General features: G+C 47.6%; 2 protein-coding genes across 3 annotated transcripts; one reads left to right on the top strand and one right to left on the bottom strand.

Annotated features, from left to right (window-relative positions):
• Positions 1-263: 263 nt before the first annotated feature.
• foxo4 (forkhead box O4) lies at positions 264-6549 on the bottom strand. Its single transcript, XM_029847819.1, has 3 exons — positions 4609-6549; positions 2772-4302; positions 264-2688 (listed from the first exon to the last, which is right to left on the bottom strand). The coding sequence occupies exons 1-2, from the start codon at positions 5047-5049 to the stop codon at positions 2797-2799; spliced, it is 1947 nt and encodes a 648-aa protein (XP_029703679.1). The 5' UTR covers positions 5050-6549; the 3' UTR covers positions 264-2688; positions 2772-2796.
• Positions 6550-9704: 3155 nt separating this feature from the next.
• On the top strand, positions 9705-14483 carry ubl3b (ubiquitin-like 3b). 2 transcript variants are annotated; one of them, XM_029847820.1, is made up of 7 exons: positions 9717-9853; positions 9967-10010; positions 10363-10467; positions 12339-12447; positions 12914-13000; positions 13093-13170; positions 13256-14483. In XM_029847820.1, the coding sequence occupies exons 3-7, from the start codon at positions 10441-10443 to the stop codon at positions 13306-13308; spliced, it is 354 nt and encodes a 117-aa protein (XP_029703680.1). In that variant the 5' UTR covers positions 9717-9853; positions 9967-10010; positions 10363-10440; the 3' UTR covers positions 13309-14483. The 2 variants fall into 2 exon arrangements, with proteins under 2 accessions (XP_003970224.1, XP_029703680.1); XM_003970175.3 differs by lacking the exon at positions 9967-10010 and having other exon boundaries at positions 9705-9853.
• The last annotated feature ends 1613 nt before the right edge of the window (positions 14484-16096 follow it).

The raw sequence follows: 16096 nt of genomic DNA, 5'->3' as shown, positions 1-16096 counted from the left end.
GAGTTTGACCTGCCTGAAACTCTTCCTGCTTCACTGTAACCCTTATGAATGTACTTATTATAATGAATACTGATATCCACACATACATGTAGATTATATATGTATATGTCTGTATTGTTATATATCTCTATATATTTATGTATTAACTCATCTTTCGTTTGTATAATTTGGTGGGTTTTATCAATATAGTGGCCAGCAGCGCCCCCCGGTGGTCCGCCTGGAGAACTGACATCTATTAGTGGAACAAAGTATCGCGACACAGATTCAAAGTGGATTAAACAATTTTATTCAGAGGTGTTTGTCATGTCCGGCTTATTATACAATCTGTAAAGTTTGAAAAAATACTGTAGGGGGAGAGATAAAGGAAAACTATCAACATGAATTAAAGTCAGAAACATAATTGGATTATGCAGAACTTTAAAGAACGTGACCACCCTTCCCTCCCGTCTCTTGTGGGAACAATTTAAACATAACCCACCCTTCTCCTGCTCTAAAATGCATAAGTTGGGGCCATATCAAATGAAAACCATACAAGGGTTAGCCGCTAGTCTAAGTAAACTAAGAACAAATATGAAGATAATTATAATCACAAAGGAAGACAACACCTGCTTCCAACACTTCCAACATTAGTTCCAGGATAACTGGGAGGGTCTGCTGAACATATGACTCCAACTTGACGAAAAACAACAAACCATGGGGGGCGGGGGAAAGCTGGTTTCTGATTCTACAAGGGGTCAAATCTTTGTGGGCACGGTGGAATTTCTAAGGGCCCTGATATGAATGCATGTTTGTGATGTCATACATCACAAAAATATATCTAGCACCATTAAGAAATGTCTGAAAAAGAGAAGAGTGCTTTATAAAACCAGGCTAAGGTATTTTACAGCTACAGTGAGATGATTTCAAATTTAAACTTGAGGGAGGAATCAAATACATATATGACACAAAGCTTCGGGGAGGGGGTGTTTACAGAATGAAACCCATCTGTCTAAAGAGTAACATCATGCTATAGTGTTTTAAATATTAGCAAAATAAAAAAAGGGAGACGCTAGTACTGATATACAAGGCTGGAGGACTACTGTACAAAAAAAAAGTGAAACTTTGAGGTCAACTCAACAGAAACATCTCCAAAATCAACCAAAAAATGATGCGGTGTGTTTCCAGTATTTGCTGCCAAACAGGTGGAGTCAAAGTGTTGCTATTGGATTCGATTTGCACCGGCTTTGCTTGCATCTGTGCGCAAACTGACTTCCTGTCCTCTATTTCCTGCGAGTGACCCTGAGAGGTAACGGTTGTAGGAGTCTCTTTTGAGATGGTAATTTTGTCAGCGTTGGGAGGGCGACGTTTATCTGCCTGCTGCATTTCAACAGTTGGATTTTCTTTTAAGCTCTAATTCACCCTTGACGGTCAGATTGGGTGTTGCAGGCGCCCGTTTGAGAAGCGTACGTCTACTGAGACAAGCCGAAGCGCTCGCTAAATGCCATGCGAATATTAGTGTTCCTTTGGTTATGTATAAAATCTACATGCATTACATCCTTTACAAAAATAAAAGTGTAGAAAATCACCAATAGAAATTATCTGAAAATGCTTCTTCCAATGTAAAAAAACATCATTGTCATTAGTAATATATTCATAAGTACTAATATATCATTTATTACCTCCATATTAAAACTATAATCAAATATATTCTTTTTTTTTGTACCTCTTACAGTGAATTCGTCTGTAAACTAAATCAATGAAGCGCTGAACAATTAAAGTGTGAGAGGAAAACGTTAAATAGCAAAAGCCTTCAAGAAGAGATTTTTCAAATCAAATTTCCTTCAAAGGTGACGACTTTTCCTGAAAGCTCTGCATAGTGTGACGCTGTGTGCAATGTGTCGGGTTCACAGGAGTTCAACTCTTAACCAGGGTCAAACCTGCCGCGGGCGTCGTGGAGTTTGGGACGCCGGCGAGGCAGGAACCATAAGTGCTGAGAAAGCCGCGCACGCCACGAGAGGACCGCGATCGGCTGGTGTGCTGCTGAGACCCGGTAATACTGGGCCGACCAGTCACGTGACGGCATGAATGAACCCTCGAATGCCCCGTGTGTATGCTCACCGATCACTTCCGTTTGTTAGATTAACTGCACGTCAGGGGTTAAAAACTAAGTTTAAGAACGCGCTAACCGTCTACCTCCACGCCAGAACTGCAAACGTCAAATTTCTCTCAAAAGAACCGACTCGTACGCGTGAGCCGGGTCCGGCTCGGCCCCCGGCTGCGCTCGCCGCCTCCTACGCCTTTGACGCAGAGCGGCCAGTGTCCACGGACACAACTGGCCATGTCTCCAGGAACGCTCTGTCCTCCGAGCCGTCAATACCAAAGCCACCGAGTACCTTAAAGTTCCCTACAGCTATTCAGGCGTATTATAAAGTCTGAGCAGGAAGGGGGGGGGGGGGGTCTTTAAAAATCATCTACAACAGGATGGCTGCCAGTCAGATCATTGCAAAGGTTAAAAAGTGTGCATAGTAGCCTGGACCTGCCCGTCCTCCGCAGGCGTTGGCACGTGACATCGCTGATGTCTGCTTTTGTCTGAGTCCGGGGAGAAAAACACACGTTACACAAGACAGGAGCATTTCCAGGCAGCGGCGAGGAGAAAGGCGCCGCTGCTCGTCTGCCGTCCGTGAGGTCAACTTGATTGGAGATCGGTTCCTGCGTCACAAGGAGGACAGCGCGTTCAAAACGGGCGTTAAGCGGCCAAATCGCCGGTAACCAAAAGGGTGGCGGGCGGTTACCTGTCTGCCTGGCGCCGGCGAGGACTTAGCTGGGCACCCAGCTGTGAGTGGAGCCCTGCGTGGTCGCGGGGCCCGCGTAGCCTTGGCTTCCCGGCATCATGGGGTCAAAGTTAAAGTCGATACCGTCGGCGTCCATGAGGTCACTGTTGATGATGTAGTCCACGTCGCAATCCAGGTTCTCGGTGAACATGTCGATGTCCAGGTCTGTCGGCAGCCGGTCTTGAGGGCTCTGGAAGCAGGACGGGGCTCCGAAGGGGTTCATGCCCTGCAGGAGGGCGCCGGGATTGGCCGCGGAGACGGGCCCTCCGTGATGGGAGCCCAACGTTGGCACGGCGGCGTGCTGGACTTTGAGGGTGGAGAGCTGCGGTGGGTCCTGAGAGATTCCTGAGAGGATCATTCCCAGCCCCATCGGAGAGTGATGCTGCTGCTGCTGGTGCTGGTGCTGCTGTGGCGGCGGCGGCGGCGGCGGCGGCTGCATCTGAGCCTGCAGCGCCATGGGGGGCACCTTGCTTGGTTCCAGTCCTTTACCCACAAGCAGCTGATTGGGTTTGGACCCCACACCTACAATAGAGGTGCCCAGGGACATCAAACCCACCCCTCCAGGATTGGGCATCAGGGGATCCACCTGAGTCATCAGGACATCGCTTGGCGGGGGGGAGTCAGAGGTGAGCAGCGCCTCCAGGCTGGACGGCACGTGGCTGTTGTAATGGCCGCTCCCGAGAGAGCTGGAGCTGGGGATGGGGTTGAAGATGGAGTTGCTGAACGCCGGCGGCTCTTTGGTGCTGGGTCCGCACTGAGAGATGGGGGGCTTGGGTCCGGCGTGGGGGGGGGGCTGCGTCAGGCCGGAGGGCTGCAGCTGAGCGAACGCGCCGAAGCTGGAGCCCCGAGGCAGCAGGGTGGAGGCGGAGGGGAGTGGAGTGGGCGGGGCCGGCGGGGCGGTGCTGGGACTGGCTCCGCCCTGCGACCCGGTCATCAAAGTGAGGCCGTCGATCAGATCCAGCTCCTCCATCAGCGTCTCGGTCAGGGTGGGGGTCAGGCTGCTGGCCGTGTATCTCCCCAGCAGCGACTCGTCGGGCAGGTTGTCGTCGTCTTCCTGCCCCGGTGCGATCGGGGAGAGGCGCCCGCTCAGCGTGCTGGCGTTTGAACTCGTGCGCGGCCGGAAGCTGGTCCACATGTCGGCGTCGTCCAAGCTGCCGCGGGACGAGGGGCTGCTGCTGTTGACCCCCCATTTAGGGAACTGCTGGGAGGAGTTGGGACTGTCGGCGCTGGCGCCACCCGCGCCGCCGTCCCCCTGCAGCGCCCCCCCGGCGCCGCCCAGGCCCGCGGCCCCCGCCTGCTTCTTGGTCTGCTTGGCTCTCATGCGGCTCTTCAGCAGCTTGTTGCTGTTGTCCATGGACGCCGCTCGGCGGCGAGGAGCCTTCCCCGTCTTCCCACCCTCCGGGTTGAGCATCCACCAGGAACTTTTACCTGTCGATTCATTGTGGACCCTCAGGAACTTGTTGTGGAGTGATAAATTGTGGCGAATTGAATTCTGAAAATAAGAGAAAGAAGTCAGGAGAAGTCATAAACAGAAAAAAATATTAATCTCATTAATGTCTGGTAGACATAAATACATTAACATTGTTGCTAATGAGCCGGATCTTTACATTAAATAGAACACAAAAAAAACGTTTTTACGACTTTGTAATAGTTTTCTCTCGTTTCTTTTATGTATTTATTCCGAGCACAGTGAATAAGCGCTGCTCCTTTGATGTGGGGGGGTTGTTAAATCACACAAAGTGAACTTGATGTCAGATTTACGTCCCAGCGGACGGAACACGCGCGCTCGCTCACGCACCTTCCAGCCCGCTGAGCTGTTGCTGTCTCCTTTGTCCCTGAAGTAAGGCACCGTCTTCACCATCCATTCATAGATCTGCGCCAGGGTCAGCCTCTTCTCCGGGGAGTTCTCGATGGCCTGGCTGATCAGATCGGCGTAACTCTGGTTCCCCCACGCGTTGCGCCGGGACGATCCCTTGCGGGGCGTCGCGCCGACTCCGCCCACGCCGGCCACCACGCCGCCCTCCGCCAGCGCGCTCACCTTCTCGGGCTCAGACGTGGTCTGCTGCGGCTCGGGCTTGTCCTCGTCGGCGGGCGGCGTCCCAGCCGCCGATTCCGTGCCGTCCGCTCCCTCGGGTTTGACGGCGGAGATCTCGGGTCTCGGCAGGGGCCAGGTGCAGGAGCGGGGTCTGCTCTGCGGCTCGAAATCTGGGTCAATCGGGGGCACCGACGACTCCTCCATGACGCTCTTTTGAACTTCCACTCAACGTAATAAAAGAAAAAGCAGGGAACTCCTTAAACCATCTACTTGTAGATGTAACTTGGTGCGGCTGGTGGGTTAAAAGACGAGTCTCCGGACATAAAAACAATATGGTCGCGGTGCGTAAACAGAGGGTCTAGAAAGAGACGTAATAATCTGGGCACACCAATAGCTTCTGTTAATCCTCAGATTGGAGATTAGGGAACCCAAATAATCTCCTTAATAGTAGCTATCATAAACCTTCTGATTTATACAAAAGGAAGGAAGGTCGGAAGTCCTTTTGTTTGAATGAAATAAAAAGAAACTCGGCGGAGACGCGCGGGGGCTCACCTGGCGCAGGGATCAGGGGAACATGCCTCTCCTGTCCATACGCAAATGGATAAACATTTGTAATGTCAAATATTGCAAAGGTCTATTGGTCAATAAATTGGGACTAAGGGGTGATTGAAAATAGGACCAAAACGTGTCTCTTTCGTATTGCGACTGAGTGGATTTCCACGTTTGATCACGGCGTAAAACCCACCTAAGACAGAAAGGATACGGTCTCTTTTCTGTAAATGTATGAAGACAATAAAAGGGGATTATCTGAATAATAAAAATGAGTTTCTCGGGAGAGCCCGTCTGTCTGTCTGTCTGCCTCCAATTGTAAACAACGAAGTTATGTCAGTCCCCGCGCAAAAGGAAAATAGCGTTAACTCCAAAATGTATACAGGAAATGCGCACAAAGTCAGGAGTCGGTCCGGTATCAACGTTTAAAGGGGGCCGGGGAGCCCAGAAACAGTTTTGTTGGGCGGCCAGAGTGTAAAACGTGGAGAGACGTCCGTCCCGCTGGCCTGTGCGTAACAGCCGCTGTAACAAAGTACTTACAAAAAAGACTCGATCGAGATTAAAGAGTTCGGGTCTAGATCGCGATCGATTGGCGAGCGAATCAGTCCAGGCCAGTAAAGACAAAAGTTTCAAAAGTCCGTGCTTGAGGTGTGCGCGATCCGCCACATTGCGACCGGGCGCATGTCACCATCTGCCATGTTCCTCCACGCTCCAGCCGCGGCGCACGATGCTCGATCAAGTCGCGGTTAGATCCCCTTTGGCCGGAGCCAGAAGGTGGGACGAACTTCCCACTGCCGTCTCCTAGGCGAAGTGGAGAGAAATCGCCCAGCTTCTCCGTGGAGTTGTCTCGGAGGTCTGTCGGCTTCCACTCACTCGTGAGAGCAGCCCGATAGCCACCGCGGCGTTAGCCGCTTAAGATCCTGCTCCAACAGAGTTTACAATCCGTGGAAAAAGTCCGTCAAACGCCTCCGGTAACTTGCTCAAAGTATCGATTTCTATTCCGCGAGGACTTTTCTGCTACTTTATGTCGTTGTGCCGACCCGAATAGCCGCTGGTTCGAGGTCTTTTTGACTTGTTTTGTTTTGACTCGATGCGAAGCCTCCCTTCTGACGGCTGTTTACCACTGTCAGATAACGGCCGCTGCGCATGCGCGAACGGGGAATTCTGGGAAATGGAGGATTTGAGGTGACAGCGCGGACATAAACACCGGCCCAGGAGGCAACTTAGGCAATCTTTGGTTATGTAACAGTCTGTGAACGTGTACTAATTCCCGGACAGGGCATTTAAGGTATCAAAAGCTTCTATCACATGCTCTACATTTACATTTAGTTTACAAATATTTACAAATATGAATTTAACATTAATATACTATTTCACTGAGCTTTCTACAGTATATACCAGTTTTGATGGTCAATGGGGCTACCATTAGTATAACATGGGCATCGCTGATATTTTAGCCCACTATGTACATTGACACATGCAATCAGTACTCAGTGTAATTCTAACAGCGGAGATCCAGAAAACTCTCTGTTCTCCTGGGTCGAGATGTGACGTAACCTTGAGACCTATAATGCTCTTTGCGAGACAGAGTAAACCATTTAAACAGAGACCAGCCGCATGCTGCATTACATCTAAATGGGCTAACTGATTTGTAAATTAATTAAGCATGACTTCATCAGCAGCACACTATGAATACAAGCATTTTTAAACAGCTTTACTAAACACAGAGTACAGCGAAAGACAACAATCCCAGCCTATGAATGAACTGCTTCCTAACTGTTAAGCGTTGCACACATTTTTGCCAGAGTATTAGGACTGGAGGCATGATTCCTTTAGGTCAACCATATAATACGTCAAAAATGCTTTCACGGAGTTTCTTTAAATTGCATTTTTCACAAAAAGATTAAATGAAGAGCTGTGACATTTAGTTATAACGTTCAGAAAAGCTGTTTACTTGGGGTTTATTTCCAAGTGTAATGAAGTCAGTTTCAGTCATTTCCATCATACATTCTTTGTGTTTTCCTAATTGAGTTTATGAAGTTTATTTAGTCATTCATATCCCATTTATCAACAATAAAAGAGCAGAAGAGAGAAGCAAACCCTCCCAGAAAATCACTGATATACAATCACCACAATCTCAGGGCTGAGTGAATATCCTTGCTAATGAAAAGCTGTGTACTTACAATCAGAGGGATGTTCCACGACTCTGAGGGGAGCAGCCTTTTGCTGCTGGAGCCAATGGGATGGCTTCCAGTTGTGTTTTGTAACTGACAAGGTTCTTTCTTTCTTTAATTAAATGTGAGTGTATGATCTTTAAGAAAGTGTAACCAGTCACATGGGATGTATTGTGCTCTGCTCATCACATGGAAAACAAACTTAATCCACTCTTTCTGATTTAGCTCTGGAGCTGAACTGCATTTATGGTATTTGCATTTAAACCGAGTATTGTGCTCCATTAGCTGAGTCATGAGTGAAAGAAGGTGAGACGTTTACACAGGAAGACACCCTGTGTAAATGCTGCTGTTAATCTGGGATCAGCATCAAGAATACTCTTTCCACAACTGCTTTTGGATGTTTTGATCATTTCAAACCAGAGTGCGAGCTTGATTTTTCTTATTATTGCCTTCGCCATGGTGGTAATACGGTAGTCAGCATTGATCTGCCCGTCGTCCGTCCCTCTTTCCGTCCGTCTGTGTGTCTGTTTGCAAAGTAAAAATCATGAATGGAGTTTTATGAAATCTTCAGGAAATGTTGATAATGTTGATGTAACAATGAAGAGATGATTTTTGTGATGTGTGATTCACAATATGTCTGTGTAGATTTTCAATCATCCAGGTCATTGTATCCAAGGTAGTTTTCTCTGTCAACTGGACTGGGTTTCTTCTCTTGAAGACGTTTCACCTTCTATCCAGAAGGCTTCTTCAGTTCTGAACTCGCTGGGGACCGAGCTTGAAAATATAGCCCCTGTGGATCATTGCCATGTTAATGATTTGAGTGGTCACCTGAGAGTCGTTGGCAGAGTCATTGGTAGTTGGTATTCACCTAGTTTCGGTTGAGGTGTCTCCCCTTTGTCTGCAGGTCCACGTGGTGGTGAGTCACTGGGTCTCCTGGAATGGTGTGAACGTTTGGTTTGTTGTTGGAAGGAGTGGAGGACTGCATTGAACGTGGGTGATAGGAAGTGCCTCAGCCCACCACCTCTGTAATGTTGTTTATGCTGTACAGTGCCAGGAAGAATGTAAGGAACTGTACATTGGGGAAACCAAACAACCTCTCCACAGAAGAATGGCACAACACAGACGCGCCACCTCTTCAGGTCAGGACTCAGCAGTCCACTTACACCTAAAGGAGAGTGGCCACTCCTTCGAGGACAGCCAAGTACAGGTACTGGCCAGAGAAGACCGCTGGTTTGAAAGGGGGGTCAAGGAAGCTATCCATGTTAAATTGGAAAAACCATTCTTAAACAGAGGTGGTGGCCTGAGGCACTTCCTATCACCCACGTTCAATGCAGTCCTCCACTCCTTCCAACAACAAACCAAACGTTCACACCATGACTCACCACCATGTGATCCAGCAGACAAAGGGGAGACGCCTCAACCGAAACTAGGTGACTACCAACTACCAATGACCCTGCTAACAACTCTCAGGTGACCATGCTAATGGTCCACAGGGGCTATATATTTTCAAGCTCCCCAGCGAGTTCAGAACTGAAGAAGCCTTCTGGATAGAAGGTGAAATGTCTTCAAAGAGAAGAAACACAGTCCAGTTGACAGAGAAAACCACCTTGGATGATTCACAATATGTGACTTCCAAAGATCAAGACTGAAGTGTGTTGATCACAAAGCAACACACTTTGTTACATAACGTTGTGTAACTACTGCCTATATACTCTATATACTCTAATGCACTACTTGCACTGGTTATCAAATTGTTAATCTTATCCAATAAAGGAAGATAACAAAGATCTTATTTTCCAAGTGCCTTGATTCTGTAATCAGCATCATAGTCTATAATCTGCTGCTAGTCATTAATCGTCCCAGCCATTGTCATTCTTAAATATAAGTAATATACAGTGGCAGCCAAACTCACTGAAGGTATTTCACAGAGTTGGAGTATTAGTTTTTGGTGAACGTCACAATATGTGAAGAAATACGTGCTTCACGGTGTAAACTAATTAACAAGGATAATTGTATATTTAAAAAGAAGATCCGTTGTTGCAACGCGTTCATACCTCGGAGAAGTATCGATCCCTCTATCAGCGCTTCCTACTTCAATTCCCAGGTGACTTTGCGGTCGATTTGGTGTTTACAACCAGCTGACATCCGGCGTTTTCTCGTCCGTTTGGCGCACCGACACCTACAGCCAACGGTATCCGTCACCCTTCGACATTTCCTCCAGGAAAATCGCTCACCATTGATTCGCCCATTAAACCGAACAATTACATCATAATCATCAGATGCAGGTGAGGTCGGCAGGTCAAAAATCGCCGTGGTGCGTTCAGTCAACCTGCCACTCCGCAGCTAGCTTCCGACAGAAACGTTAGCCTAAGCTAACATCTTTTTATGCTACCTTTAGCAGAAGCTGATCTTTCCACAGCGAACGGTGTTCAAGTCACTCAGGTAGAACTCGGCAGGTCTCAACGTCTTTCCAGTGGTTACGTTTGTTGTGTTATCGAGGATCAACTGGTATTGCGACGGGTTTTGAAGCTCATTAAGAGTCTAGGCCAGTATTTGATGCATTTAGCCTATTAGCTCTGTGTAACAGGAAAGACTGGAGACATTCAACTCTGCTCCCCTCGAAACAGACGGAGTCATTCTTTTTTGAATTTTGTAAATCTTGTAATGGACTTCTATGTTGTTGAATGAATAAACCTGTATGCATTGTTGACTTCGGGATAACAAGGCTGCGGCATGATAGCCATGTCGTGGTGTCAGGAAGGAGCTTCATCTGTGAAGTCCCTGTTTGTTCCAGGGCTCTGGACCCTTGTGCAGCAGCTGAAGCAGCCCGGTCATTTTCTCCCTGCACCAAGAACCCAAGTCTTCCTGAGCCATGACCACTCAGAGGGATCTGGATATGGTGAGCCACCTTTTCTCTGACCACAATGTTCCTCTTGGCAACACAAAGCCCAGGTTTGCCGGTGATGTGTCCATCCATAGAGACACTGGCTGTATTCGATTGTACGTGTAACACGATGAGACTCGTTCACCAGGTTAAATAAATTGACTTTCATCGAGGCAGGAGTCATGGATTAGCCAGCCGCAACACTTGGCTGGGACAACGACTGCTGTTCCTGTGAACACCATCTGTCTAATCTCAGTTAAAACGCTGCCCTACTTTCCTTTCAAGGTTTAGATGCCAATTGATGGCAGCCTTTTACTAATTCCTGGTCACAGCCCCTCCCTCCGTCAACATTGACAATATTCTATAGATGAGACACATCTGAAACCGCTGTAGTCATACACAGAATGCGGTTAAGTCGACCTTATCAGATGATGAGATGTGGCAGCAGGCTTTAGGCAGTATAATTATTTACAACTGTGGGCAGCGATAGAAGCTATGACTGCTCAAGAAAATGAATTGATAAATCAGTGATCCAGTAATTGAATGCCACAATTTCAATTATTGAAAAGATTTGAATGATCTCAAGGGTTTTAGACTCATACCTTAATCGAGTCAGGTTTTGAACAAAGAAAACAGTCATTAAAGGAACTCATGGTTGATTAATGTCTTTATGTAATTTGGGAATAAATAAGGCCTTAAGGCACTGTTTCCCTTTACAAAATGGGCAATACAAGAAGGAGAGTGTGATTAATATCTTCCTTTGGAGTGGAGAATTATTGACATTGATCATCTGGGATGTTGCCACTGGCAACCGGGCAGATTTGACTTGTTTTTATTCTCTTGGGGTCAGAAGGGATGGAGACAAAGCTCGTTAATGATGACATGGGTATGCAACTGTACGTTGGGGTTATTCGGTTCAGGAGGAGGGGGAGGACCGCCACCGCAGGAGGGTTGTATTTGTAAACAGATCAGAGAGTGGCTCCCCCCTCCCCCCGCCCTCCCTGCCCCCCCACCTCGTGGTTAAACCCCTTTGTTCTGTCCTTAGTGGTGTATGAGCTAAAGAAAGTTGAGGTTCTGCCTGTTTGAAACGTGCAAAGATTCATTCCATTTTTGCCACAGTGAGACGCTGCCGCGGCCCAGAGGCGTTGGCTTCGTTTCATCGGCCCTTTTATTGCTGCTGTGAAGTGGATCATAATTCAAGTCAGAATCTTTCAGCACGTCTCTCTGTTTCAGTGGGAATTAATCCTCATTTCTGTGATTCTGTCATTCAGCTCACAAAGAAACTGCTGCTAATATTTACAACATGTTGCTGCTGTTCAGGCTTTCTGGGGACAGAATATGGGACAGAAACGGTTGGTGGGAATGGCTTTGTTCATATAAAGTAGAAGATAATTCTTAAGGAAATCCCAGTGTTAACACCCCTCACACACACACGCACACACACACACACACATACTCGGTCTCCTTGGGGGCTATGCACTGGCCATGTAAATTTAATAACATGGCCAAGAGCTGTCTGGGACACCTGGGGTTATCGCATTAGCCCGACAGCCGGGACAGAGGCTTGCAGCACCCAGGGAACTCGAGGGCCGGTCCCCCACCGCCCGACCCCACCCAGATCTGTTGTCGACTCTGTAAACGGGGGCTCCCTTCAGTTGAGCGTAAGCTCTGAGTGAATGAAGCAGGCCGGTCAGAGGGTGGAGATCTGGTGTGGATAAATCCCATTAGGCCGGAATGCCGCTCTCTTCACGGCCTTCCGCAGGTCACCTGGTGTCAGAAGAGGTTAGAGGAAGTGCAGGAATTCCACCACAGCCGGCAGAGAGAGGACTGTGATGGGGGGTTGGGTCCCGGAACGTTCCTGTGAACTGCCTTTGTTTTTGCCACAGGTGCATCTCCGCCTCATCCTGGTCAGTGGGAAAACACAAGACTTCACTTTCTCCCCGAACGACTCGGCGACAGACATCGCCAAGCACGTCTTCGACAACTGGCCTGAAGGTACGCTGCATTGTTTAACCCAATATGCTTTTGTCAGGTCAGTTGTGGCACGAACTTTAGCACAGTTGCTACATTTGTGTCCGGTTCATGGTCAAGTCTGTTTCTGCTGGAGTTTGATGGGAATTGGGGATGTTTTTGACCCTCAAGGCAAAAGTTCAACTGTGAATTTGCCAGATGATTTTCTCAAAAGCAAAATTATAGAAAAATTAAGTTTTATTAAAGTTGTTAAATGGATGCTTGAATTCAAATTCTATTTTTGGGGCTGTTTGAATAGATATTGCTGCTGTTTCATGTCAAGGACGTATAATTTTAGAGCAGAAATTGTATTTTTGTTCACATTTAAAGCGTTTCTAGTAAATCAACCCTACGCTTATTGTCTTTTTAATCTGGTCTATACGAACCTCTCTAGCGACCTCTAGTTTAGGCCGTTCTGAATGAGCTTCCTGTTTCCCTGCACACGTGACAGGGTGGGAGGAGGAGAGGGTGAGCAGTCCCAGCATACTGCGCCTCATCTTCCAGGGGCGCTTTCTTCATGGCAACGTTACCCTGGGGGGTGAGACCGTGTCTGAGCTGCCACAACATTAAAATGGCTGCTGTAGGTGGTGAGAAACGTTCTAACGTAATGACTTGCTTCCATGTTTAAAGCTCTAAAGTTGCCGCCCGGCCGAACAACGGTTATGCACTTGGTTGCCAGAGAGACGCTACCGGAGCCCAACTCTCACGGTGAGGCTCTTTGTTGTGTTGCCTGCACAAACACTGTTTACTACCTGATGTTTACTGCCTGTTTACTAGCTGATGTCTGCTGCAGGTCAGAGGAACAGAGAGAAAACTACAGAGAGCAACTGCTGCCTGCTCTTGTAAACCAACAGAGACACACACACCCACCCACACACACACACACACACCCACCCACCCACACACACACACACACACACACACACACACACACCCCTACAGATCCCCATACACTCTGTCTACCTGCCTGTCAGCTATGGAGTCAGAGCACATCACAGGAAGTGTGGTTTGGGCTCTCACCTGCTTAATTTCCTGAACTCTCGTCCAAGCCGAGTTTTTTTTGTGCCAGTATGATCATGTTTTGCCTCCAGACTTTATCTGCATCGCAGAAGTTTCCGTCGCTGTTCTTTTTGTGCCCCCCCCCTTCCTCACTTTGGGCCTGCTCGCTGCTGGCCCGGTTAAAAAGCCTTCCCTGCTAGCCAAGAGGAATTAAAGGAACGGCGTTAACCCTCTCAATGCACTTAACCGCTCTGTTCATCCAGAAGTGTTTGTGTTGCATCCTCTCTTCCTGGACGGCTGTTATAGGAGGCCATCTTCCCCTTCGGACTGTTCCTGCCTCTTACAAACACAACGGTTCCGTCTGCACCGTTGCAAAGGACCAGTGCGGAAAAGACTTTGGACAGACTCCCAGTGATGAGGACCCAACACCTCTGGGTGTGACTGTACGAACTTGTCGATGTTCCGGCGTGACGCCGTGTTGGGCCAGTCAAAGGCAACAGGAGGAGCAGGTGAAGATGAGAGGGGAGGAGAGGAGAGACAACCGAAGACAAAGGTGAGGCCGGGAGGACGGCTCTCTCCCGCCTGATGAAGAGTTGAAGGTTGTTTCCTTTCTCTTTCGTTCGAAGCCGTCTCTGCTTCTCGTTTCCTCTTTATTGTGGAACTCGGTCATCCTTAATATTGAAATTTAAATATATGGATTTTTATCTGTGCATAAGTATTTTAGTGTGAATGAGTGTTGTGTATGAGTGTGCCTAAGGGGAATTGGGGGATTAGGGCGTGCACGTTGATGTTATTTTAAACTTTAAAAAAAGCGGGGCGACTGCGGAGCGTCGATGGGCTGTGGTTTCTTCAGAAAGATTTTGATTCCTTCCATCGAGTGTCCTTTGGCTTGTGTTATGTCGGTGTCAAAGCTATGAAATTTAGCTCAGTATGAATAAATGTAAAAATAACTAAATTGCGCTGTGGTTGATGTTGTATAAGGTTGTATTATAAATTAATAAATCTTTAAATAAGGCAAATTCCTTCAATCTCAGCTCTGTATGTCTGAACTATTTGGGTTTCTTTTATGTGGGATGTGTATAATTGTGAGAGAAGTGGTTGGGTATGTTTTGCATATAACCTAGTTCTGCTTTCGTATCTGTACAGTGGGTTGTGGGTAGTTGTCCAACTGTTTGTTTGTTTTATTTATTTATTTTAAATAGCGCACAGTACCTTTTGGGACATGATTTATTCTAAAATAACATTTTGTGGACCCAGGTGGTAAGTAAGGTGTAGTACCCCATATCTGCCTGGAGAGGTCAGTGTTGTACAGGTACAGTGAGGGCGTCATGCTGAATCATTAATACGTTCAATAATTTAAATATTGTTTGAATAACTGTTTAAAAGTATTCTATATAGTGAAATAAATTAAACCAACACTTATTTTGGTTATGTGAATGTGACCAACGGTTCATTGACTCTCCTGACAACTGAATATTTAAACCTGTTTCATAATCAAAATTTTTAATAGACACATATTTCAGGCTTTTCTTGGATTTCCTTGGTGTTTTAAAAACTCTTTATTTTTGTTTCCTCGGGGGGCAGAATTTTCCAAGCAGGCACCAGACGTCAAACAAAATATTTCCCAAATAGTTTTCCACGAAACCCTCCTATGTGGGGGGGTGAACCCTAAAACTGTACAGACACTTTTCTGTTGAGCTGATAACCAGCTGCCTCAGGAATGTGATTCTGACATGTAGCTGCAGTAGGTCCAGGTTTCCACTTGATACTGGCTGCACACCTTCGGAAAAGTGCAGTCAACCCACACCTTTCCCAGCATGCCTTGCTTCCAGACGCACCATTGTTCTTGTCCCTCTTCACACGTTCCACTCGCTACTAACCTTAACTGTTTAGTGGAAAAGTGTTGCTGAAACAGGAGCTGACCTCTGACACATTATTGCTCTTTAAACTGCAGGATTCATCGCTGTGGAATCCTTTGCTGGTCAAGTCCACCACAGCAGCTGGGGGATGGATTCATTGTGTGGCTGACATGAGTCCAGCACGCGTGCAGCCAGTCAGAGGGGTGTTGCAGCGGGCTGCGGTCCAGCCCGCACTCATCGCCGGAGGGCATGTCTGCACTCTCGGCTGCCTCACCTCCCCTGCTCCCGACACACAGGCCCCGTCTCCTGATCCCGAGTTCGGGGTGTGTTTGGGATCCTGCTGGAACAGGACGAGGATCAGTTCACAATCACCGCTCATGTGTTGATGTTGCTACAGGCAGACTCCAACTGCCATTTAGAATCAAAAAAAGGAGAAAACATTCTGCCCAGTAGCACAAAGGCACACGCAATAACTGCTAAAATGATCCATTGTACTAGTTATGTGAACTCTTGGCCACAGAGTTCAACCCAAAATGACGCTGCAGCTTTGGCTCGGCGTCATCCCTCTGAGCAAATGAAAGAAACCCAATGTTATTGATTTCATTTTAACATTTAATTACGCTCTTACTCAGCAGCTGTCAGCAGGAGCCCTCCTCCCCCCCCCCCCCCCCCCCCCCCCCCCCCCCCCCCCAGAAGGAGCCCGGTCAGGACCAGGCTTCTTAAGGTTCCTTCCTGTTGAAAAGGACTTTTTCCTGCTACTGGTGCTTCCTCTGGGG

The sequence above is a fragment of the Takifugu rubripes genome, chromosome 14 (assembly GCF_901000725.2).
Source record: "Takifugu rubripes chromosome 14, fTakRub1.2, whole genome shotgun sequence".
NCBI lineage: Eukaryota > Metazoa > Chordata > Actinopteri > Tetraodontiformes > Tetraodontidae > Takifugu > Takifugu rubripes.
This window is presented reverse-complemented; position numbering and strand designations above follow the sequence as displayed.

Excerpts from the sequence above, each read along its gene's own strand:
- foxo4 (XM_029847819.1), bottom strand. The coding sequence starts at position 5,049 with ATGGAGGAGTCGTCGGTGCCCCCGATTGACCCAGATTTCGAGCCGCAG. Across the intron at positions 4,303-4,608 it reads ACAGCTCAGCGGGCTGGAAG|AATTCAATTCGCCACAATTT; the intron begins GTGCGTGAGCGA and ends TCTTATTTTCAG.
- ubl3b (XM_003970175.3), top strand. The coding sequence starts at position 10,441 with ATGACCACTCAGAGGGATCTGGATATG. Across the intron at positions 13,001-13,092 it reads TGGCAACGTTACCCTGGGGG|CTCTAAAGTTGCCGCCCGGC; the intron begins GTGAGACCGTGT and ends CCATGTTTAAAG. Across the intron at positions 13,171-13,255 it reads ACCGGAGCCCAACTCTCACG|GTCAGAGGAACAGAGAGAAA; the intron begins GTGAGGCTCTTT and ends TGTCTGCTGCAG.